Consider the following 26,533-nt stretch of genomic DNA (forward strand, 5'->3'; position numbering starts at 1 on the left):
AAGGCACTCTTTGGGTATAATACATAATTTCAGTAAGCATAATGCGAAAGATTTTATTTTTTTAAACCGGGAAGAATATTTTGAAAAAATAACCTATGCCTTTCCTAGAATACGTAAGTTGGAACGTTTCTAATCAAAAGCTTTAAGATACAAGGAAGACATAACTATGGTTAGCTGAAAAAACATACATTTTATAGATTGTTTCAGATCTTACATGTTATTTCTTCTATATTTGTGTGTATTTTTATGTAATCTTGCCATTATTTTCACACCTTACAAGGTAGATTTTGAATATTGCAGCCTCTGCTATGGTTCCAAAGAAATATTCCTAAAACCCGATGTCTGGAGTGGATGACATGGCTCCCTGCCCTTAGGAGATGAGCCCCCAAAGTGGTCCGATTGCGTAATTGTCGCCAGTCTGCACATTTCTAGGAGCCTTTGAAGTACAAGACTGAGTGAAGATATTGAAAAGTCCAAAGAAATTTAAGTTAGAGTCCCTGCCTTTCAGGATGTCAGAATTGAGTTAAGGAAATAGGACAGGTTGCAAATTACCTTGCAGTTAAAGACACTATGGGCAGGCTCAGCTTTTTACCACTTAGACATTCTCTTCATTGAATTCTTCACAAGTTGAATGAATGATTACTCATTCAACAGGTATGTACTTGAGTGAATAAATATTTGTTGGCCACACGTCCATCCCCCTGTGGTCCTTGGGCCCCATGCGGGTTCCAAGGTGAATTCAATGTGAATCCTGCCCATAGAGAGTCTAACAGGAGACACGAGACCTATAAAATTAATTATAATAGAGAGGGGACTTGGAAACAAGCTGTGAAAAGGCACAGATAATATAAGACTCAGAGAAGATACATGAAGAGGGTTCATGGGGGAAACATTTGCAAAAATATTTTGAGGACTGACTGAAGAAATAGGACATACACCTTTATTTTTTTTAATTTTTTTTTCACATTTATTTATTTCTGAGAGACAGAGCAGGGCAGAGTATGAGCGGGGGAGAGGTAGATAGAGAGGGGGGACACAGAATCCACAGCAGGCTCCAGGCTCTGAGCTGTCAGCGCAGAGCCCGATGTGGGGCTCGAACTCACGGACTGCGAGATCATGACTTGACCCAAAGTTGGACGCTTAACCGACTGAGCCACCCAGACAACCCTAGGACATACACCTTTAGAGTTAGTTTTCTGTTTTACAGATACAAGGAGGCCATTTGGAGTTTCCAAGAAGGAAAATGACATGTTGAGACCTATGTGTCAGGACCTCCCTCTGGGAGGTCCTATTGTCCCTTCTAGAACTCCAGAGTCGTTCTGTCCAAAACTGTCTCAAATGAGTGCAAAGCCTGTATCAATGGATCAGCTTAAAGCAAACGCTGCAGTTGATGTTGTGGTTCTTCTAGTGGATCTGACCACTTGTGTTAGACTCTAAGTGCTCGTCTCCAAATCTAGACCCTGTTATTTCATTTGGGTCGATTTTGAACCCAGGTCATAAAATTTTCTATGGATATTCAGTTTTTCTTCCTGTGAGTGCTTAAAAAGAATATTTTCTCTGTTTTCAGTAGTAGTTGTGCTTTCCTTAAACAAACTCTGCGGTCTTAAAAACACTCCAAATCGTGTGAGTGATCACGTTTCCCTTTTTGTGTGAGCAACTAGATAAATAATTGAGAGCCAGATTTGTATCCTTCTCTAAAAATGTACAGAACTATACAGCAGGCGTTTTGTCCACTAGCTTTATCTTATCTCTCCTACTTGATTTTCTTTATTCGCTCTTCCTTTCTGGCTATGTTAAATTTTATTTTATCCTGTTATACTTTATAAATTTGTTCTGTCTTGAATAAGTTGGTCTAGATTCATACTTCGGCTGATTCACCTCCAAGTGAATCCTCGGATTTGGCCCCTCTCTGTGGGCTTCTGCAGAATCGTAAATGTCTGTTCATCCCTCCCATCTCACTCAGGCTCTGCATCTCTTCTCTTGCACCAGATTTTAGATTGAGTCCAGCTTTCATGACCCGGATTTGTGTTATAGGCGGGCCTCATGATTATGTAGGCAGCTCAAAAGAGGTCCCAGCAGACAGAACACACTTGGCTGAAATAACCCGGGTAGACCGTTGAAAGGGCCATGGAGCTTTGCGTGATGTCTTGTTCATTGTGAATTCCCGATAAATACTTGCCAAGTGAAGGCGTGAACGTGGAGAAAGCCAGAGTAGTACTTGTTATTTTTGAAGCCTTAAATGGAAGTTTTGTCTCACCGTTTAAGAATCTTAAATTCAGCATATTTAAATACATGCTAATGATAACACATCTTAAAATCATGTAATTTTCAACAACAATTTTAATATCCATGATGCTTTACCTGTTATTGACTTAGCGTATCTTTGGAACATAGAGGCTTGGTAAATGTTTGTGGGACGAATGGCTAAGTGGGTGAATTAATGAATGAATGAGTGCATTTCGCTGAATCATTAAATACCTAGTTGGGACAATGTTAGTTCCCCACATCACAGATGAGAAAACCGAGGCTCACTCTGATGATGCCTGACAGTGTTAGAGATTAAATTTGGAATTGACTGCGGTATACACTGCTCTCTCCTCTAATTAGCATAATATCCAATATATAATTTGTATATCATATGTGTAATATAATTCCATTCTTCCATGGAGCCATGCGTAAAAATATGGAGTCATTTGACACATCCCTGTACTTCTTTTTAGACATAATCTTAATATGTTTGCCTTTGAAGTGTTTCCTCTTTTCTTTGTTTCCATTGTACTGATACCAACCTAGTTAAGGCCCTTGGCTTGTTGTTAAATATATATATACTATATATGTATATATATATATGTATATATATGTATATATATATACACACACATGTATATATGTGTATATATGTGTATATATGTGTGTATATATATATACACATTATATATAATATATATTATTTATATATATACATATATAATGTATATATACGTTGTATATATATACACACACATATATATAATATATATATTATTTATAAATATAAATATAGTAAATGTAGTATATATTTATATTTATAAAAGCAGCTTTTGAAATGCTCCTTAAAGACATCTGTAGAGATTCTAATCGTATGCCCTAATGCTGCGGAAGACAAAGCTAATTAACTATATGATACCTGAATAATAAATCTTTGAATTTTAAGCTGTTGCTTTTTTCCTATCACAATTAAAACTATATGTGTTAGTTTAGCCCTCTCATTTCCTTCAAGAGTAATTTCTTTTCTTTTAATTTTAGAGAGAGAGAGAGAGCAGGGAAGAGGAGCAGAAGGAGAGAAAGACAGAGCGAGAATCTTAAGTAGGCTGTTTGCTCAGCGCTTAGCATGGAACCCGACACGGGGCTCAATCCCATGACTCTGGGATCATGGCCTGAGCTGAAAGCAAGAGTCAGTTGCTCAACTGACTGAGCCACCCAGCTGCCCCTCCTCCAGGAGCACTTTCAGTTTAACTGAGATATAGATAATCTTAATTTTTCATGAGCATCAAAACAATGGACCAAGCAAGATTTCTGTAATTTCTAGGATGCGGATCCTTGGGAACAGAGAATGTGCAAGAAAGAACCTTATTCCATATGTTCAGGGGTTTTCTCTCTCCTTGATTTCAAGAGTAAGAAATTATTAGTTGTTAAGTGGTGTTATATGGATCGTTAGAGGCCATTAGAAATATGCAGTATTTACAGATATTATATGCGATGGGAGGAGTTATTTTAATTCTTATACCCTGTAAAGAGGGTATAAGGTATATTCAAGCTATTACATATCAAGAATTCATTTTATGCATTCAGAATCACAGTGTTAGACTCTATTTGGCATAACAATTTCTGCTGGAGTTCACACTGCCAATGAAAGATAGTCCCTGTGTTTCCTATTCTTTTTTAATATGTGCATTTATATTAATAGCATGATTTAATACATCACTTTAAAATTATATTGCACTTTGAACTGCATTTAGTCAAAAATTGACATCTTATATGTATGGAACCATAATAAGTTTAGCATTAAATTCAGGAGTCCTCTGTCTGTTTGTTAAAATGTAGTATTTGTGAATTCTAGCATGTCCAAAGGCAGGTAATGAGATTGAAAAGTCAGTCTCGTGTTACATTGGTTTGTCAATTTTCCCTTACGACTTACTAGTTTTAGGGAATGTTTCTTTGGTCCCAACCTACCGTTGTGTTTATATTCTGAAGTTGCTGGATCCCTTATGATTGTGGTTGAGAGCAAAATATCTGTACCGGTGACATAATGGCATGAGTCGCTCTGGTCACCTATGACTTACTCCAAGATGTAGTTCTACGGCGTACTGTGAAATTGGCAAATCTGTTCTGTGTGTGTTCTAATGGGTGTAACGGTCATTAAGTATATGAGTCTTCTGACGTTGTAATCAGATGTGATTCAGTCTGTTAAATATCCATGAAACAACATCTGCTTCACAGAGTGACCTTCTGCTAAAGAATACTTAGCGTCTTTTAGCGGATCATAAGGCAGGTCTGCCTTATTTGAAATGCACTAAACTAGAGTAGTCTACTGCTGTTTAGCAGCTAGCTTGTAATAATTTATTGCAGTTAAATAAAGCTTAAAAAAAACCTCCATTAAATAATTATAGGGATTATATGCATTTCGAAAACCTTTGTGTTCCACCGAAATTACCCATTTAATTTCAGGGTCGGTTTGTTAAAAAAAGCTGAAGTCTGAAGGCACATTAGGGGAGCTGTCAGACGCTGTTTTCTGTAGGTGTTAATAAAACCGGATGAAAAAAATCTGAAACAAATTAAAACCAAAACCAATTTTACCATCTGTTGTATATTAATTAGTACTCCGTGTATCAAGGGTAAACTCGCTCTTCGAGAATGTCACTGAACACCCGCTTAATAGAATAATATGCAAATTGATTAGGATATGGGTTTAAATGCAGATTTTAATTCTGATTCATCTGTAGTGGATCCCCAAGACATTGGTGGTGTGTGTAGGTGTGTATGTACACACACGCACACACGCGCACACACACACACACACACGTACATGTACTCATATATAGAATGAGTTTCCTTTTCTTTTTTTCAGAGCAACCTGCAAACAACCAAGGCCAGCCCACCCTTCCGCCTCTGCCACCACCCCATAAGCAGCACCCCGCACAGCACCATCCGTCCATCACTTCTCTCAACAGAAACTCCCTGACCAATAGAAGGAACCAGAGTCCGGCCCCGCCGGCTGCTTTGCCCGCCGAGCTGCAAACCACACCCGAGTCCGTCCAGCTGCAGGACAGCTGGGTCCTTGGCAGTAATGTACCACTGGAAAGCAGGTAACTCCTCTGTGGGAGACTCTCAGATTATCTGATCGCTAGGGCCGCACAGCGGATCTGCATGCATCGATATTCTAGAGTAGTCGACAGGCTGTGTTGTTTTAACATCGAGCATTTACAGACAAACTAGTCTAGCCCTTTTCTTGCTAAAAAAAAAAGTTAGCATACCTCTGTGCTGTGTGGGAGCAGGGCCAGGTTACCATTTTTTAGTTGCTGGGCCCGTGAACTTTCCTGTCCTTTCCACACATTGTGTCAGGCTCCATGAGACAAGAGTAAATGGCCTCAGTAAAATTCCTCCTTTACTGCGGGTTTTTTTTTTCTTTCTTATTGCCAGGTTAGCAGGGCATGTCAAGAAAAAGTCAGAGATGTAAAATGTGACTCTCAATTCTGTATAGGGGGTGATGCAGCGAACATGTGTAGCATATACTGAGTTCTAGACGTCCCTACTTTTACAGGCTACGTCGTGTCCGTTACACCATAAAATCATAGTGGATTCCTAGGTGTAATAGTCAGATGAGCATTTGTTAAGGATATTTTAGTCTCTCGCAACAGAAAGAGGATAGGACCTGTTGTCTGCAGTTCCTTCCAGAGTGACTGCCCAAGACATCCCATTCATTCTTAGACAGTAATATTCGACGGTCAGATTTTTCCATACAATGAACTGAAATCTCTAACTCCTGAAATAATTTTGCCCCCTTTCTGTACGATGGCCTACAGGCTTCACCATCTTGTCTTCCAGAGGCGTCTCCAGCTGAGTGCCCTTCTGCGCACATACAGGTGTTCAGTGAGGTTCTGAAATTATTACTTAACACAGGTTGGCCCACAGGTAGCAAACCACTCATACAAAAGCATAGATCAGGAAGAGCTGCTTTGAATTAATCCGTTGACTTTGTAAATATCTCCGGGCACAAAAATGTGTCCCTTCTTTGGCCAGACCCTGTCTTCTTGACACCGTGTATTTACACGAGAGAATATGGCGTCCTACCTCACTGGCCTCCTATCGACAGCTTTGTGACAAAGTTCCCCTGACATTCCCATCAGTATTTATTTCTTTGCTGCCGTAAACTTCCATCAGGCTCAGAGAGAAAGAATCATCACCCCACGAAAGCCAGAAAACGGAGGACTCCAGACCCCCGGGAATATCGCCCCAAAATGCCTTGCCCCATAGAGCCCCTGGCTCATGTCAGCATTTAAATTAGCTTCTGGATAAAGAAATAGGTTTCGTAGTGAATACGTTGGGATTTTTTTTTTTTTTGGCCATTAAATGCATGATCTAAACCAAGTCTGCTATGAGAATGAGCTATCCGGAGGTCCTCACAGTTAAGTAAGTTAACAGTACAAATCTTTTTCTTTTCCTTTACTCTTGACCTAGGACCAAGGTTCCAAAGAACTGTGGTCTTTTCACCTGTAGCGTCAGGCAAGAGTAGTTGGCTTTTATTGTTTATTTTGTATTATTGAACGCTCGTCTGGGATAGATTAGAAAGAGAAAGTACAGAAGTAGGCAGGAAGGAAATTTCTTCACTTATAACAAGAGTCATGTCTACAAAATTTTTTCCCCCTGCGGTTAGTAGCACAGAACTAAATTTACCCCGTGTAATTAATTAGCACACACTGCACAACTAATCAACACGGATTCACTGTTGTCATTTGGAACAATTTTATTAGGAAAAAAGTAATTTTCCAGTTGAGTCATCAAATTGAATATGGATAATTGCATTGTAGTTAACAATAATTGTTTTGACAAATATGTATGAAATGTGTCAAGTTAAGTCAGCAGAAACGTGTGTAGTGTTAGGGATGTCGTGTGGCACAGAAGCCTCAAAAACTGTGTCAGTAGGAGAGCTGGGATTCTTTGAAGCCAAGTCTTCTCGTGAAGATATTTGGAATCATTTGGGGGAAAGATAAGGTGCGTTCTTATTATTCCTCGTATTGTACTAATGAGTCTGTTCCTTTGTGGTGGGAAGTTAGGAAAGAAAATAGCTGTTTAGAGGACAACCCATCGTAGCTGATTTCTCCCATATTCAGACCATATAAGAAATCACTCTCAGGATGATCTCAAAGCAATACCGTTTGAAATTCCATTTCAAAGCAATGCCATGAGTGACCCATCAAACAGCATTACATTATATAGTTTTGTGAATTTACACAGGAAGAAAATCTCCCAGTTGATAGCATCTCACGAACATAGAAATATATAGAGTAATGAATCAAAACATCGTATATCATGCTGAAAAAAATTTCAGTCCGTTGTCCAGTTTTGTCATCTTCTCATTTGCAGAGGTCCACATCTTATGATATTGCTAATCCAAAGAAAATGGTATTTGAGCTTTGCACAGACGCAGTGTATCAACCTAAGCAGCGATGTGAAAATCTCACACGGTCCTGACCTGCTGTGGTTTCTTTAATAGTCTCACTTGGTTGGAGCTCTTGAGGTGAAGAACCAGTCTTATCTGTCATTGATTTTTCCTTTCTTAGTTAAGGTTCCCTATCGAGTATGATTCTCAGGTTCAGTTTCAGCTACATTAACAACTTCATCCAGACGAGGGTCTGCCATTGACTCGTTTTTAATCTGGAGCACAGTTTCGTCTTCCCCAGTTACTTCTGTTTACACATATACTCGTTTTATGGATTCTCACTTTTCTGGAACTGTCGTTTAAAGGATGTCAGTTACAGAGCATGAAATTCAGTTATGGGTGTGTAAGAATCTGTTTTGTCTCCTCCCCCTTTCTCCTGCCAGCATGCATTGATAATTACCGCTTGCAAATTGGCATGTAATAACCCATGAAACTCTCCGTAATTTGTAGACTTAGTCCATATGAGTTGGTAGAGAAGACATCAGAGATTCTCCACCTTGTCCTGTTTTCATGCAGCTTCTGTACTGATTTATTAAAAAGCATTTTTTTTTTACCAGCAGTTTCTTCCTTCCATAACAATTCTTATTTCCTTTCTCTAATGAATTTAACATTTGCTGCTGCTGGAGACGATCGATATTATTGTGTACTGTACGTTCCTCCTCAGTAAATAGAGCGGTTCTGGTCTATAATCTCTAGTGAGTTTCAGATCTCCTAGAGTCACATCCAGACCCAGACAAGCGTTTGCAATTTATCAGCATTTCCTTAGTTTCTCCCCGTCTCCAGTAAAAAGCAGTCAGCGCCCATGCGTAATACCCATCCTCGCTTAGAGTTTTCCTTCAGGATTCCTTTTCTTTGCACTCACTATTTCTTACACTTTGTAGGATTCAGTTCTGGGCATTTGCTAGTCTATCGCTCATGCCTTGTTTATTTTATACTTCAGCTGCCTCAGTGCATCATAATGGCTGCTAACACATTGTAGAGCCGCCGAGGAAAGGCTAGGACTTGACCCAGTACAGCAGCAGCCCTTAAAGGTGTAGTACAGTAACTCGCATCGGGAGCCCTGACCTTCAGCAATTGTGAAGTTAATTGCCTGCAAGGTCTTCATTTATATATGTGAATTAAGTAGCTTAGTAGTTACCTATTAGACGTTAACAAAATGGTTCATTTGTAGCCATTTAATAAAAGATTTATTAAAGTCTGGTTTTATTATGAAGTCTACTTTGGCATTGATAGTTCATTAGTTATGTTCCCATAGCTCTCTACCTTGTAGTTCACTAATGCTTTGCTAATTATTAATGTATGAAATTGCCTATTAAATTACCTCTTTATTATTGCATTTTTTATTTAAATATTTAAATGTCCCGGGCTGCTCTAATGTGAGATCAGTTGCTACAGTTTTTTAAAAAATACCTAAGCGGAAGTATTACTTACTAAATTAAGATATTCTCCCTTTCTTCGCCCCTTTTATCCTCACTGTGAATGGTTCTAGGGAAAGGCAAGACACTCATACAAGCGTCAGGTATCAGTCAGCCTTTCCTATTAGAAATCCAGGCAGCGGTCTACACATGGTGGCCTTATCCTACCAGGGAAAGCTTTCCCAGGTGACAAATGGTACCATCACCTGAATGCTTGTAACCCACTACCTTTAGCAAGACAGTAAGTAGTTCGATCCTCCACAATTACCGATACAGCGTTAAGTAAAATATTCCTGGGAGGGTAATCCACTGACTTAAGATTATGGACTGATACCATATCCTTTTGTTAAAGGTAGTCTGGGGTCACCCACGGGCACCTGTGGGGAAAAGGAAACCATCACAGCCCATTGAAAGAGATACAAAAATGAAGAAGCTAGGGTTGCTCCACGTTGGATCTGGGCCTAGGCTAAGAAATTCTTAACCTTTGGTTGAGGGTCTCACCATCTCTGTTTGCTAAAAATGAACAAACAACAACAACAATAAAAAAGCCTATAAACTCATCTAAAATTATATCCTAATGAATAGGAAAAGTCTGCGGGATTCTAGATCTCTTGAAAGACTTCACCTTTGCTAACTTACAGTCTCTCTTTTTTTTTATGTTTATTTATTTATTTTGAGAGAGGGAGACAGTGCAAGTGGGGGAGGGGCCAGGTTGGGCGGGGAAAGAGAGAATCCCAAGCAGGCTCCACGCCGTCAGCACAGAGCCCGACGCAGGGCTCACAAAAACTGAGATCCCGACCTGAGCCGATACCGAGAGTTGGACGCTCAACTGGTATGACCCACCCAGGTGCCCCAACTTACACTGTTTCTTAAAAGGCCCATAAAGGGGACGTGCGCGTGTTTCTCAGAGTAGTAGGAAGAAGGAGGTACGATGTAAAAGGATTTGCCAGGTGGTGTTTGTATGGAAGGCTCATTTCAATTTGGGGCGTAAAAAATTGTCTCGGTGAGAGGAGGGAAGTTCCGAACGCTCTTGTCCTAAGTCAGTGTCTAAGCTCCGTGGTGACCATACAATTTATCATCAAAGCAGACAGTTTGAGAGTGAAAGGGTTTTAAGAGCAATTGCACTGGAAATTTTACAGGCGTAAACTGAGACTGTCCTGGACACAGAGGGACCTACTGTTACCGACGAAATTGTGTTCCCAAGAGTAAAGTTGCTTGTAAGCCCGTATTCTCTTATACCTCAGATAAGAAAAAGAGACCAAATGAGAGAGGTAGTGGAAAAACAGCTAGTGGTTGGAGCAGCCATCGGTTGACTCTCAACTTGAACTTTTCTGGTTTCTACACCAACTTCTAGCAGATCGTTAACCCTTTGTCAGCCCCTTCGCAGCTTCTGTTTTCCTTCAGGTGTGTAGCTCTTAAAATAATACGTCAAATATTTGGTTTTGTTCTCTTCTCACAATCTCAAGATGACAAGAGGGAGCGTGTATTGAAGCCAATATATTGACTGAGATTTTGTTCAAAAAGTTCGAATGTAGGGGTGCTTGGGTGACTCAGTCGGTTGGGCATCCGACTTCGGCTCAGGTCGTGATCTCGCAGTCCATGAGTTCGAGCCCCACATTGGGCTCTGTGCTGACAGCTTGGAGCCTGGAGCCTGCTTCGCATTCTGTGTCTCCCTCTCTCCCTGCCCCTCCCCCACTCACCCTCTGTGTGTGTCTCTCTCTCTCTCTCTCTCTCTCTCTCTCTCTCTCTCAAAAATAAATAAACATTTAAAAAACAAAAGATTCTCTCTCTCTCTCCCCCTGACCCTCTCCCCAGCTCACATGCTCGCTCTCTCTCTTAAAAAAAAAAATACACAATGAACTAGTGTGTCTCCAGCAGCATTACAATTTGGTTTCCAAAACTCTTTCTTCTGTAATGAAATAGAGACCTCATTCGAAAATAAAGTATGAGCTAGGAGACGATTTACTAGGATAAGTGAAAGCAAAAGCATGATTGTTTAAATGTGATGATTATTAACTAATTGTAATGCTGCCGCCTCAACTTGCTTGGCTACCACACGTCATTGCCAATAATCAAGATGGAAAAGTAGGCTGTGAGTTGACAGTAGCTGTAAGGTGAAGGTCATTCCCAGAAGTCAATATTGATATATATTCCTGAATAAAACCTAGTAGTTTTATTTTTAAACATCATTTTTTTGGGCTCAACATGGTTTTACCAAAGATCTAATCTGTAGCAAAAACCTAGCATTGAGTATAAAGGCTTCGTCATTTTTGAGCTGAGCATACCAGAGGATCCAAGGAGACGGGGTAGGAGAGGGACTCCAACATTTACAACAGCAGGCTTTTTCTCTTCCTCTTCTTCTTTTTTTTTTTAATGAAATTTATTGTCCAGTTGGTTTCCATACAACACCCAGTGCTCATCCCAACAGGTGCCCTCTTCAATACCCATCACCCACCCTCTCCTCCCTCCCACCCCCCATCAACCCTCAGTTTGTTCTCAGTTTTTAAGAGTCTCTTATGGTTTGCCTCCCTCTCTAACTTTTTTTTTCCCCTTCCCCTCCCCCATGGTCTTCTGTTAAGTTTCTCAGGATCCACATTAAGAGTGAAAACACATGGTATCTATCTTTTTCTGTATGACTTATTTCACTTAGCATCACACTCTCCAGTTCCATCCACGTTGCTACAAAAAGCCAGATTTCATTCCTTCTCTTTGCCAAGTAGTATTCCATTGTGTATATAAACCACAATTTCTTTATCCATTCATCACTTGATGGGAGGTGGGCAGAAAACGTCTCAAACAGCTTCATCACACTCTGCCTTGAAGCCTCGCTGTGTGAGAGCGGGAACACTCCGGCTAAACCCTGCAGGTGGGAGATGGGGGGGGTGGGAGGAGGCGGGGAGTGTCAGCACCTCCTCCTTCAATTTCTCAGTCATGTCTTTATCAGCCCTAAGATCAGGTGGAGCCCCACCAGCGGGATGCAAGGGTTGGGACCCTGGTGTCACGGGTCAGGACTTTTGCACAAACATTTTCAAAAGATGCAGGACTCAAAGAGAAAAGCAAATTAAGAATATATCTGTTCGCAGATAGGATAGGGGATGTCATCCAATCTGTCCGTCTTGTCCAACTGTATCCATAAACCCAGATACAAACACAGTTTCAGCATAAAATCTCTTGCTTTTTTTTTTCGTTATTCCTGTCATTCAACAAAAAGTGGGTGAATTTTTTTTATTTTTTTTTACATTTACTTATTTTTGAGAGACAGAGCACAAGTGGGGGAGGGGCAGAGATAGAAGGAGACCCAGAATCCGAAGCAGGCTCCAGGCTCTGGGCTGTCAGCACAGAGTCCGATTTGGAGCTTGAACTCACAGGCCTAGAGATCATGACCTGAGCCGCAGTTGGACGCTTAACTGACTGAGCCACCCGGGCGCCCCATAAGTGGGTGAATTTTTGCAGGTAGGAACCCCAAGTCTGTTAATTTTGTTCCTGGAAAGAAAAAAAAAATCTTTAAATTATGATGAAAGGCAACTATTCATATTCTTGAGACATTTAATTACCTAAAGTAGTAAATGTTTGGAATGAATCAGTAAAATCCTTGATGGAAGCATTGTCTCCACATCTGTCAGAAGTTAGACCTCAGTCTTGCTTAAGGTATTTAAAGCTTTAGGTGTCTTTCGAGCATGATGAAGATACTGTACAAGAGAGTAGGCATGTTATTTTGTTTAATTGAAGTGAACCAGTTTCTTTATAATAGCAATTAAGACACCAAGAAAGTATGCATTAATTATTTGCTATAGGCCTTAAGTGACTTTCTGAAAGCATAATTTCCAACAAATTGCAATTACTGTACCCTCTGATAATGTTTGGTTTTGGATAACCAGCAATCTGTATAAAATATTCATACGTGATAACCTTAATTTCCATAGTACCTAGGAAAATGAATTCTTAATTACTTCCAACACATTTCTAGCCCCTTCTCTGAACGGGATCGAAGTAGAAGTTCACGCACGCCATTACTCTGGTCATGGCTAATGACTGGGATTTAATTCTTATCTTTCTCTGAATCTGACCTATCCACTTTGAGGCAAGTCACTTCCTGTTCTTCAGCCACTGTTTTGTGAGGTTTCTAAATCCTTTTACCTTCACTAATATTGTCTGTGAAAATGGGTCGATCCTTGTGTGTGTGTGCATGCTCTGTGTATGCACGTGTGTGTTTTATCTCAGCCTGACATCACTATTACATGGAGCTTCTATCTTTTTCCTAGAATTTGTTTCTGTCCAGTTTTGAAGCTGTGTTGTGCTCTCAAGTTTCATCCTCTGGGTTTATCACCAGTTAATAAGCACCCTCTCAAAAGAGAATTGCTTACTGTTTCTAGTGTTTCTTCATTTTTCCCTTGACATAGTTTTTGTCTTCTCTATTTCTTCCATCAGACCTAGGATAAAGTCTGTTTTCTTTTTTCTTTCCCATTTTTTTTAATGTTTATCTATTTTTGAGAGAGAGGAAATAGAGTGTGATCGGGGGAGGGGCAGAGAGAGAGGGAGACCCAGAATCCGAAACAGGCTCCAGGCTCTGAGCTGTCAGCACAGAGCCCGATGCGGGGCTCGAACTTACAGACTGTGAGATCATGACCTGAGCCGAAGCCAGACGGTTAACCAACTGAACCCCTCAGGCGTCCCAAGTCTGTTTTCTGTTATACCATTCTTTGAACCCTTTCCTTGGAGCCCACAAGATTACATTCTTGGACATGCAGTTAACCAGCTAAGCTTAATAACTTCTGTTGATAACCCCTCTGATTCTGCCATGAACCTCTTTACGATTTCTTAGCATCTGAACCACTTAAAATACTACCACCAGAAATCATCGTGTCCCAGTCACATCCTGCACTGATGTAATAGTGCTCCTTCCTGGTCACGGAGCAGTGGGAAAAAGCATGGGTTGGTGACAGGCCAATCTGTGTTAAAATCTTAACATCCAATTAGCTGTGTCACCTTGGGCGGATTACTCATATCTTTTTATCTTGTTTATTTTGTCATAAAACGGGTTTTGATGGACTTCGCAAAGATTTTAGAAGGATTCATTGAGGGGCGCCTGGGTGGCGCAGCCGGTTAAGCGTCCGACTTCAGCCAGGTCACGATCTCGCGGTCCGGGAGTTCGAGCCCCGCGTCGGGCTCTGGGCTGATGGCTCAGAGCCTGGAGCCTGTTTCCGATTCTGTGTCTCCCTCTCTCTCTGCCCCTCCCCCGTTCATGCTCTGTCTCTCTCTGTCCCAAAAAATAAATAAACGTTGAAAAAAAAAAATTTTTTAGAAGGATTCATTGAAATGTCATTGCAAAGTACCTGGCACTTTATAGCTTCTTTGCTTTTTCTTTATTTTCTTACACTCTCCACTGAAGAGAAAAGTAATTGATTCCATATTTACACAGGTAAGTGACAACTACAAAGGCAGTAAAGGCTTGGTGAAGGAAAGGCAGTGACAGCTAACAAGAATGGACATGTTGATAAAGTTTGTGAACAATGACATAGCCTTTTCACCTTTGGAGATAGGTATTTTTTGATCATGAGAGTGATCAGTGTAGTCCCTATTTAATTGGGGTGACTTCCTACAGGAATTCAACTATGAAGTCAATCTTCAAAGACAGAATTTGCTTTCGGAAAAAGTAACGGTGAACCAATGGGGAAGACATGATCTGAGATAGCGGTGGGGCAGTGGTATTTCATGAACTGAGTCCTGGATGCATTCACTCACTCAGCCAGTATTTATGAAAGTCTTATTACCATGTACCAGTTTGAAAAACTCAAGGTTGTTATAGAGGACCCGGAGAAGTTCTGACTGCTTTTGAGAAAGATGGACTCTATTCCAGAACAGATTTCACAATTGGAGTTAATCTTGCAGTGAACCTTATCTTGCCTTCTTTTAAAGCCCATTGAGATTCAGTAATCGGCCCGAGGTCACATGACTAATTAGCGGGTGTCTCTCAGCTAGATCCCAAATTCTAAATTTATTTCTTTTCTTCTTGTAGTGTCTCCAAATTATTTTATAAATTACATATGAAAGAAAATAAAAGCACTCAACCCAAAATACATGTATTTATTACATCATTAATTATGCAGAACTAGCAATGTACTAATCTTAGGCATGTTATCATACATGTATAAAACTAAACATTGAAAGGATGAAATTAAATAAGTAACATTTTATTTTAGTTTTTTAAATGTTTATTTATTTATTTTTGAGAGAAAGAGAGAGAGAACGCGCACGCAGGGGACAGACAGAGAGAAAGGGAGACACAGAATCGGAAGCAGGCTCCAGGCTCTGAGATGTCAGCACAGAGCCCAACTCCAGGCTCGAACTCCTGAACTGTGAGATCATGCCCTGAACTGAAGTCAGACACTCAACCGACTGAGCCACCCAGGCACCCCATAAATAATATTTTAAAGTTAATTTATTTTGAGAGAGAGTGAGAGCAGGGAAGGGACAGAGAGAGGGGAAGAGAGAGAGAGAGAGGGAATTTCGAGCAGGCTCTATACTGTCAGTTCAGAGCGTGATGTGGGGCTAGAACTCACAAACTGCAAGATCATAACCTGAGTGGAAATCAAGAGTCAGTTGCTTAATGACTGAGCCACCCAGATGTCCCGAAATAAATAACATTTTTAAATAATTTTATTTTCTTTCAATCTATTATTTAGTTTTGTTTGTTTAATAAATTATTAAATATACATTTATAAGACAATTACATATCAAATATTAATCATACCTTACACCTTTTTTGACCCTAACAACTATATGAACTTCCTGATCATTAAATATATCTACACACGCACACACACACACACACACACACACACACACACATTTTGAAATGATTAATATATCCATCACCTCACATACTCTGTGTGTGTGTGTGTGTGTGTGCGCACGCGTGTACATTTGCGTGTGTTGAGAGCACTCAAGGTCTATTCTCTTAGCAAATTTCAAGTGTCCCATGCAATATTATTAGCTATAATCACCTGGCTGCACCTTAGATCACCAGCACTTACTCATCTTATAACTAAAAGTTTTACACTTTGGGCACCTGTGTGGTTCAGTCGGTTAAGTGTCTGTCTTTGGCTCAGGTCATGGTCTCATCATGAGTTCAAGCCCCACGTCGGGCTCGGTGCTGACAGCTTGGAGCCTGGAGCCTGCTTCAGGTTCTGTGTCTCCCTCTCTGGCCCTCTCCTAGCCAGGCTCTGTCTGTCTGTCTGTCTGTCTGTCTGTCTCTCTCTCTCTGTCTCTCGCTCCTCCAAAATAAACAAAAACATTTATTTATCTTACACTTTGGCAAACATCTCTCCTCAATTCCCCCACCTCCCCAGCCCCTGGCAGCCACCATTTTTCTCTCTGGTTCTATGAGTTCAATTTTATTAGATTCCACAGACAACTGGGATCATACTGTATCTGTTGAAATTTGGCTACTTTCTCTGATGTTCTAGCAGACTAATTAGAAGTTGTTCCATTTTTACATCTTTAAATAAGGACCAAGCTCACTAAGATACATGTTTTTCAGACTTTTCAACAGTTTAGAAAATTAAAAATTGTTATAGATGGTAGTCATTGTTCTTGGCAACAAAATAATATGTTGATGGGAACATTTCCAAATGCGAGTTTTAAAAATATCCTGTCTGCACTAAGAGTTTCTTTAGAGGACTGGTACTTTCTTACTCATTCTTGAATACTACTTTACCTTGAAGGACAGATTAATAATTTTCCCAAAAATATACTCTTGGTAGCATGCCACACTAACAGACACTTGTCATCCCAGAAACGGTCAGCAAATTTGGACCCTTCTTGTTATATGTTTAACTCGTTTGGAAGGTTTATAACTCTTTTGGGTACATTGCCGTGAGCTAGCTGGCTAACCTTTATGTGGTTAAAAAAGATTTTCAGGATCACTCTACAACTCGTTTCAAAATACCATGAAGAATCGTGTGTTTAACCATTGCACACAAGCCACAAAAGTTGAAAGGTGAGAGAGTTACTTGGGGAACACTTCTTCTCAGGATACATCACTGAGGTTAGTGACTTTCCCACCAAAGAACTGAAGGCCACCTCCACCATCATCACGGCATTATGGTATTAAAGCTTAGTGTCTTTCTTATTCTTTAGACAGGAGGTAAATACAAATTGAAGGGAGTTTTTAATTTTTTTTTTCAACGTTTTTTATTTATTTTTGGGACAGAGAGAGACAGATCATGAATGGGGGAGGGGCAGAGAGAGAGAGGGAGACACAGAATCGGAAACAGGCTCCAGGCTCTGAGACATCAGCCCAGAGCCCGACGCGGGGCTCGAACTCACAGACCGCGAGATCGTGACCTGGCTGAAGTCGGACGCTTAACCGACTGCGCCACCCAGGCGCCCCAATTTTTTTTAATTTTTATTTATGAGAGAGAGAGCGCACACACAAGCAGGAGAGGGGCAGAGAGGAGACCCAGAATCAGAAGAAGGCTCCAGGCTCTGAGCTGCCAGCACAGAGCCCAAGGAGATCTGGAGCTCGTGAACTGCACGTTCCTGACCTGAGCCAAAGTCAGGCGCCTAACCGACTGAGCCACCCAGGCACCCCTAAATTGGAGTGTGTTTTATACACGAGTTAAGATACATAGCTCATATAGAAACTACTCCTCTATTATGTCACTGGCCAAGAACATAAGTTTTAGGTCCTAAAAAGACCTGGTTTTGCCTCTGTATACACTTTGGCAAGTTACAGCCCAGTGTACTGTTTAAAGAAAAGAATATAGGAGGTGCCTTGGTGGCTTGGTCAGTTAGGCGTCCGACTCTTGCCCTCAGCTCAGATCTTAATCTCAGGGTTGTGAGTTCAAGCCCCACGTTGCACTCTGTGCTGAATGTGAAGCCTACTTAAAAAAAAAAAAGGAGGGGCGCCTGGGTGGCGCAGTGGGTTAAGCGTCCGACTTCAGCCAGGTCACGATCTCGCGGTCCGGGAGTTCGAGCCCCGCGTCAGGCTCTGGGCTGATGGCTCAGAGCCTGGAGCCTGTTTCGGATTCTGTGTCTCCCTCTCTCTCTGCCCCTCCCCCGTTCATGCTCTGTCTCTCTCTGTCCCAAAAAAAATAAACGTTGAAAAAAAAATTAAAAAAGAAAAAAAAGGAGATTTTATAACACGCGCACAGTGAGGATTTTGTGAAGTTCAAATTAGATCGTGTTCTCTTTGCGCATGATAAATAGGTGCTCACTCAGGTTTATTTAAAACACTTTCCTCTCGGGGCGTCTGGGTGGCTCAGTTGGTTGAGAGTCCGACTTCGGCTCAGGTCATGATCTCACAGTTCGTGGGTTCGAGCCCCACATCGGGCTCTGTGCTGACAGCTCAGAGCCCGGAGCCTGCTTCCGATTCTGTGTCTCCCTCTCTCTCTACCCCTCCCCCACTCACACTCTGTCTCTCTCTCCTTCAAAAATAAATAAACATTAAAAAAAAAAATTAAAAAAATAAATAAATAAAACACTTTTCCTCTCTCTGGGATGGTTGTTTTATGTTTTGTTTTGTTACTACTTAATGTTCACTACCTCATATTTGATTGACTAAGATACCTTCAACATCTCTTACAACCCTGAAATTCTTTCATTCGTCATAAACTTAACATCAAAATTCACCTCTTTATCTGGATCACACTTCCTTCTCAAACTCGCAGAGAAAGAACTTTGATGAACAGTTTTTTAAGCATAGACGGCTGTCAATAATTAAATGAATTAATAATTGAAATCTTCTTCAAATAGCCCATAGGAATTTTAAGGCATTCTTTTTCATTCCCATTTTCATCTTAATATATTTAGTACATCATTTCCCAACAGTAGGTATAATTGATAATCTTAACACATGTAGGAAAATATTTAATACACGTTTCTGCCTTTGATGGTATGGCTGCACTATTGTAATAACTAAAATTTGAAACAAAGACTGTTGAGCCTTCTTGATCATGATAAAAAGGAAAGAAAAAGAAAAAAATATGCATATTTGACCTGTTGTTCAGTTCCTAACCTCCCAAACTGTAACATGATTTTGTGCTTGATTATAGACATACCTATGTTAAAATAAATCATAATAAAAATCTTTGCTTCCTATTACAATAACCGTATATATTTTTGAAAGGTGTGGTTATGCTTACATTTTATATTATATTAAATTAGTTTTTTTATATTATATTATATTCATTTCTCAATTAAGACCTAAAAGTAAATATGAAAGAATTCACTAAAATACATTTTGCACAAATCACCTTAATATTCTAGAACTTTTCTTCCCAATTTTCAGAGATCAATGAACATATAATGTTGTATTTACCATGAACATGTTTGCGTAGTCATTATAATTACAAATTGATACAGGGGCAATTGGTAAAATGTATAATTATTCACACGTTCATATTGCAGAATTTTTTGGCAAAATGTTAAAAACAGTTTTTGTCTCAAACCACGTTTTGTACAACCACTAATAGCTCATATTAATTCAGGTAACAGCAGTGAAATGTATCTTGTTTATAAGCTTTTCATTTAAGACATTTTTCTTGCTGGGATCACCTCCTGGTGTGAAAGTTGTCCAAAGATAATAGCACATCAATTCAAAAGTGTAATAGATTTGAGACCACAACATGCTATCAGCATGAAGAAGGAGCTTATAGGTCTCACTAACTCACTGTGTCACAGCTAGAATCATGGCATATTTGTTCTTTTGTTTTCACATCAAAATATATAATTTACATTCTAATGTTGATTACTCACTTGGGGGGGTGTTTAATTTTCTTATTTAAAATATTTTCTTTAAAATGCATACCATAATTAATTTAAAGGTAATAAACGAAGAGGCATTTTAATTAGTAGGACTCTAAAACATTTTCTTTTTACAATTCAGGGATGCATAGGATATTACTTACACTAAAACATTTCCAATTAAGTTTATAGTAATAGTACCTTTATATTAGAGGCAAAATAATGAATCCTTTTTGAACCAGCCCTGGCCAATTCTTAGAAAATTTATACACATGTACACACACACGGGCACATACATCGACTCTGAACTCACCCTACTTAAAAATTATCAGAGATTAAATTACCAAAAAGCAAAAAGACAAATAATGAAGTTCAGTCTCTTATGGACTCACTCCGGGTAAGTTTTATTATTTCTTAACCGTTTCCCTTTATAGCCACCCTTGAGGCAAGCCTTTTCAGCTTTTAGCTGCCATTTGCTAGCTTTCATTTTTACTTATAGCTTTTGTCAAGTATTTGTGCTACCCACAGTGGTTATTGAAATTAATTAAAACCTAGTCCTCTAAATACTGTTTCCTTTCCTCATCCAGGTGAGTACTCTTCTAGACTCTCGAAAGCATGTTTTAAAAACATATGGAAAGACTGAGTGAAAAAAAACTTTCTCTTTAACTGTAATGAGGGGGATTCAGCATGGGATTTTTTTTTTCAGATATGCTGGATTTCTGCTCCCTCTGAACCTCAGTAAGAGGATTTTTTGTCACCTTGTCTGGTACCTCTGAGGCGACCCCTGCTACGACCTTTGTCAGAGTGGGTAGTGCGTCCACTGTGGCCAGTGCTAGGAACACCACCTTGAGGGTCACTGTTGTCCCCAGCAGCTTCAAAGAAAAGTTAAGGAGAAGGCATTTATGCAGGAAATAGTTTTTATTTCTTTTCCCTCTCCTCAATATAGCAGATGTGTAAAGCAGTAAAGAGGTTGTATTTATGTGTATCTGTGTGTGCGCACAGTGCCTTAAAAATATTTAGAGCGGAGTTTTCCAGAAGTCTCTGCTAATAGATAAAGGATGAGAGGTAGTTTTTTTTTCCCCCTATACATTTTAATACAGGTAATAAATTGAAGCCAGGATTTTAGAGGAAAAAAGAATACGTAAAAACTATTCCAGCCAGAAAGGTTAAGGGTAGAGAAATGGCATTATCTGTATGAAGAAAGTGGGAACCCTTTGGGATGTTGTAAATACCCACGGTGAATTATCAGCTCGACTTCTACGTGGTTCACAAACCCAAGCATTAAGTTCCAAGAAAGACAGAAAGAGAACCCCCAAAAGAAGGTGCTTGTGGAATAAGACAGTGTGTTGGTGGATGTTTCATACACACACGGAAATACAGATAGTACAGGAAACAAGCGAAAGAGAACAGATACTGGCATCTCATTAAAAATTTTTTTAATGTTTATTTATTTTTGAGACAGAGAGAGACAGAGCATGAGCGGAGGAGTGGTAGAGAGAGAGAGGGGGACACAGAATCCGAAGCAGGCTCCGGGCTCTGAGCTGTCGGCACAGAGCCCGACGCGGGGCTCGAACTTACGAGCTGTGAGATCATGACCTGAGCCGAAGTCGGACGCTTAACCGACTGAGCCACCCAGGTACCCCACTGACATCTCATTTAGAGATAAAGTTCGATAAACATGATAGATAAAAGTAGCAGTGAGATGAGAAGGTCTGAAGGACCTGATTTCCTAACACTTAGATGCATTTGAAAGGGAAGTACCATAAAGGGGGATGTTGTAAGTAAAAAATTAAGATTGAGATGACCTAGAACAGTGAAACATGTTTAAGCCATTTGATTCTGGGGTCAGATGGACTGAGCCTTGTATCGTAAAAATTCCATTTGTTCGGAGTTGACGGCTTGTTGTGAGCTACCAGCGGTAACTTTCTAAACAGGAATCTTTTGAATGATTTTCTGATTTGTTATAGAGTCTTGGGCGTCTTGAGTTACACTGAATCATTACTGTAGCGGTTCTCAAAGTGTGGGCTCTGCGCCGGCAACATCAACTGCTGGGGGTTCCATCGAGAACCAGCCCTCCAAGGGACTCTGATGTAAGCTGGTGTTTGAGGACCGCTGCTTTAACGCATGAAATGGTCTCTAAGTACATTTTGTTCCTATTAGTGGACCAGCCCTTGGCTACCTAAGTTCACCAGGCCCTACCCAAACCTATGATACCGTGATCAGTCTGATTGAACTGTTCTCTTAGGAAAGATTGGAGACTGCCAAACACCTTTTACTAAGCCTTACTCAGACGCTAGTGTGGGTGGGCTTCTCCCTGAAAATGCACAGCCTCTGCAGTCTCTTAGTTCAATCTCACAGAGCTTCTGGGGCCCAGCCTCCTCGACTGATGGCGATTTCTTTCCAAATAACTAGGTACTGAAACACGGTAAGTAATTGTTCTAGATGTCTTTGGATACCTATTGAGAATCAGTTGCTGAAAGGTAGGAAAAACAAGCAGGAACCCAGCCTTGAATAAGAACAGGTAATTTTGTATATGGGCTTTTGTTTTCTTTAGTCTTCTGTTTGAAAGCCGCCAGGAATGTTGTATTTCCCTGTATTATTCTCTAAAGCGCAGCATTTAAGTAAACCGCTTTTTCAGCCTTTTAATTAGTTACAAACACAATGCTAAATATCCATTTAACAGATAATCCAGTTGGCTTTGGAACTTAAAATTCAGGATTTGGTAGTGAAAATTCTAAAGACTGTGCTAATGAAGCCCAGGTTATTTTTAAGTATCGAGAGTGCTCTCGTGGTGGTTAATATCATCGTTCAGGAATATCATCTGTTTCAAATATATGCTAACAAATAGTAGCGGCTGCTTTAAAACTCAGAAGCATTTAATAAATATATTCTCAGTTATAGGCGACAAGCAATTAAATGAGTGGTAATGGGCAATATGGAAGGAAGATAATACACAATAATTAAATTGTATATATTCTGACAGTTTTTAAAAAGTATTTTATCTTAAAATGAATTCTAGGCAACCCTCCCATTGTTTTGGCATCATCAATGACTAGAACTATTTTGAACTCAGTAGTTAATTTTAGCCTTCATATATTTCCAGGTAAATTTAATCCGTAAGCGTGGGATTCATTTGCTTTAGATCTGAAAATGTCATTTTAGAAGAGTCGTTTGATGTTGAGGAAATCTTGTGAGACCTTTAATAAGCCTCTTAAATCCAGAAAGTTATATTTTGCCTGAAGGAAGAGGAACCTATACCTTAAAATTCCCTTAGCTCTTAAGTGAGAACTTTGGATTCTGAAAAGGTGGTAAATGTGACCAAATACAGCCAATCTCTCTTCTCACTGGCACGTTGTCTTTGAAATCAGAGCATCTAATTTGAAGTAAGCAGTCTGTTTTTCTAGGTAAAAGTTTTTACTGATTTGTCTAGAAACATAAGTAGAAAGCGGGACATCAAGACGTTTTATGTAAGCAGCTCACGTTAAGTTTCATGTCAATTACTCTCTTTGTGCGACGAAGAATATAGTGAGGAAGGAAGTGTGAACATCTCCTAGACAGTAGTGTCTTTCTCCCCATAAGATAGAATAGATTATATACAAAAAGAAATAGTTTTCCACGTGTGCATATGTCCCTAATAAAGGTTGCAACTGTGCCTTAGGGATAGAACTGAACACTACAACACTCTTTATTCTAGTCCTGTGCTTTGTTGGTTAAAATCCCTAAAAAGATTTCTAACGTAAAATATTGAAGAAACCTCTTCTCTGTGAAGACAAGCAGTAATGAAGTTGATCTAATTAAAATGTCATTCAGAGGTTGTACACTTTCTTTTGGACTTTGATTTTCTATCTCGGTGTCCCATTGAGGAAATGAGTCAAGCCACTTTGAGGAACGCTGTAACATGTTTCCCAGGGATGCTTTTCATTTCAGTCCCTGTAATTTCCAACTTATGAAAACATACTCGATGCTACAGGAGTCACATGACTGTACTAATCTGAACAAGACGAGTATGAACCCCTTTATTTCCTAGTGACTCTTGTAAGCTTACGATTTAATTATATACTACAACTTACTTAATTTATACCTGATATCAGCATCTTTCCATGAGCACCAATATGCTGTGGTATATAACATGATATAATATAATACAATATAATGTAATATAATACAATACAACATAATATAATACAATGAGAAGCACATTTAAATTTACTTTAAAAACCTGAGTATTTTGCCATTAAAAATCTTACGATAGTGTTTTGTAGTTTATTGTTTTGAAAGACAACCTCAATCAAAAGTAATCCATTTCTAAGGAGCAGAGCACAGTTGCTAAGACATGGAGGAAAACAGAACAAAATAAATAATAAGCAGTTGTAAGTGGCTTGAGAGGAGAACCAGTAAGAGTTATGACTGGATATATAGCAGTATCTCAGCATACTGTGCAGATTTCGTATTTAAAACATGACATTTCATTTGAGAGTAGAAAATTTTAAATGAAAATGTTACTTTTGTCTCTTCTTTGCCTCTGCCAAATCAGTTCAAAAGAGGAAACTGAGGTATAAGAACTCAAAAGAACTTTTCAACCCCAGCAAAAAAAGACAGACAGACAGGGAGGGAGGGAGGGAAGGAAGGAAGGAAGGAAGGAAGGAAGGAAGGAAGGAAGGAAAGAAGGAGGGAGAGACGGAGGGAGGGAGGGAAGAAAGGAAGGGAAAGAAGAAAGAAAAGAAAAAAGAAAAGACCAGACCAGACCATAAAGGAAAGAATGCAGGGTTCTCTGGCAGGGTGGATACAAGGGGGTGGGTGGGGGCAGGGGGCAGGACAGGCAGGCTGGAAGAATAATTGAAAATTACCCCTAAGTCCCTCAGAGAGACCTACAGGATAGAGTTACCAACGGTGACCCAAAGGCCTGAATGGGGGACAGCAGGAAAGATGAGGGCATTCAGTCTTTGTCCCTACTAATTTTAAATTTGTGACATGACCCATAGAAAGATACCTCACAAGATCGGCTAGAAATACAAGCCAGGACAGGAGGTGGAAGCTGAAAATGAAAAGGTGGGTCTGAAGGCAGATCAACAAAGAAACAGATCTTTCAACTTAAGAAGAGAAACGAGCACTTATTAATTGCGCTTAATGCAGAGTGATTGTTTCCATTTATGTTTTCGTTGCTGCGCGCGTCCCAGTTAATAACGCGGTGCAGTTCCGCGGTTCCCGTCCGGTTGTTGTTGTTGTTAAATAGAATCCCCCCTCAAGATTCCAAAGCCACAAAGCAACTGTTAGTGTTCAGTGACCTTCCTGCTCCAGCCGTCTTTTGGGCTTTGAAATTGATTTTCCTCATCTCAGTCTGTGATAGTCTCTCTTCAAGTGTGCCTCTCTAGTTCATCACCAGAGTGAAAACGCTGGCACAAATAGCCGAGGAACTGGAGGCAGGCGTCACGCAGGGCATCATTAGAAACATCAGAACGAAATCAGCCTGCCCGGTGCGCTCCGCGTTAAAACGCCGCTGCGGCTGCTGCTGCTTTATTGCCGAATACAATGGGGAATATTCTCACAGGATCCCCTTTTTAAATTCCCAAATATGGTCTGCGAAGTCAAGAAAATTTCTCCCTTTATTCTGCAAACCTCATGCGGATGCCAGGTCAAAACCACATGTTTTTGATAGTAATTTTTGCAGAATTTTTTGTACGTGCGAAGCATATTCCCAAGGCCATATGACCTGGCAAAGAGTCCCAGGATGAAGAGAGACTGGAATGACTCACAGAAATGCGTGCCTTAGAATGAGATCAAAAAAAAATAATAATAGTAATTCTCTCGTAAGAAGACGCACGGTCTACTTTTCGTGTGGCTGAATTTCATGGGGCTTGGTTTGTCCGTTTCATCTCGATGGGGTCTACTCATAAACCAAGCATGGCGTTGGACCTTGACACGGGTAAAAAGACATTCTGGGCCTAAAGAGATGCGTTAGTCCCCATATGTTCTCGTCAGCGTCTGATGTTTTCTGTATTGCAGTGGAAAGGACATTGTTGATGTTGGAAAGGAGGCATCTTCTCTGAACCTGTTTTACCAAAGCTGAGACTACATGTCCCGCACGACACAAAATAGGTTGACAAAGACCTTTTCTGCCGGTCCTAGTTAGTGACCAAGAAGTTTTTCCATGTGTGTTTTAACAGGCCTACTCGGAGGCCTAATTTTGCCTAAAGGAATCGTCTTCACGCAGATGATACCATTTGTTTGAAATGGTTTCTAAATGCACCCGTTTAAGCAGTTTTTACACATTTTTTCTGTGCTTCCATACTAGGAAGCCGTCTAAAATTACTCAAGACCAGTGATTTAAAAATATAATACACTCATGGTATGGCTTCTCTTTCAGTGTTTTATGATGTTTCTGTATTTATTTTACAAATATAGTATCTCTAGGGCGCTAATTTGATATGGACAGTCATTTAGACAGAGGAAGGGAAAGTGTACTTCTGAGTTTTAAAGTCAGTGGCCAAAAAAATACAATTAAATGCTGTTTCTCTGGCAGCACCAAAAGTAAACATACGTATTCAGTAAATTAGAAACCCTTTTAAAGTAAGGAGATCTCCAGTTCCACTATTATTGATGGATAGGGTATTTTTGAATATTACATCTTGGTTGTCAGCGATATCTCGAAGCTGTATTTCGCTTTATGAAAAAT

The 26,533-nt window shown here is 39.9% G+C and overlaps 1 protein-coding gene across 17 annotated transcripts in view; it reads left to right on the forward strand.

The window, feature by feature from the left end:
- Window positions 1-26,533, forward strand: part of TENM3 (teneurin transmembrane protein 3) — a 453,850-nt gene that overhangs the window by 254,451 nt on the left and 172,866 nt on the right. For all 17 annotated transcript variants that reach the window (XM_043557955.1, XM_043557965.1, XM_043557986.1 and 14 more), the window contains one exon: window positions 5,108-5,345. In XM_043557955.1, coding sequence (XP_043413890.1) covers window positions 5,108-5,345 — 238 coding nt within the window. The remainder of the gene's footprint in view (window positions 1-5,107; window positions 5,346-26,533) is intronic.

The sequence above is a fragment of the Prionailurus bengalensis genome, chromosome B1 (genome assembly GCF_016509475.1).
Source record: "Prionailurus bengalensis isolate Pbe53 chromosome B1, Fcat_Pben_1.1_paternal_pri, whole genome shotgun sequence".
NCBI classification, from domain to species: Eukaryota; Metazoa; Chordata; class Mammalia; order Carnivora; family Felidae; genus Prionailurus; species Prionailurus bengalensis.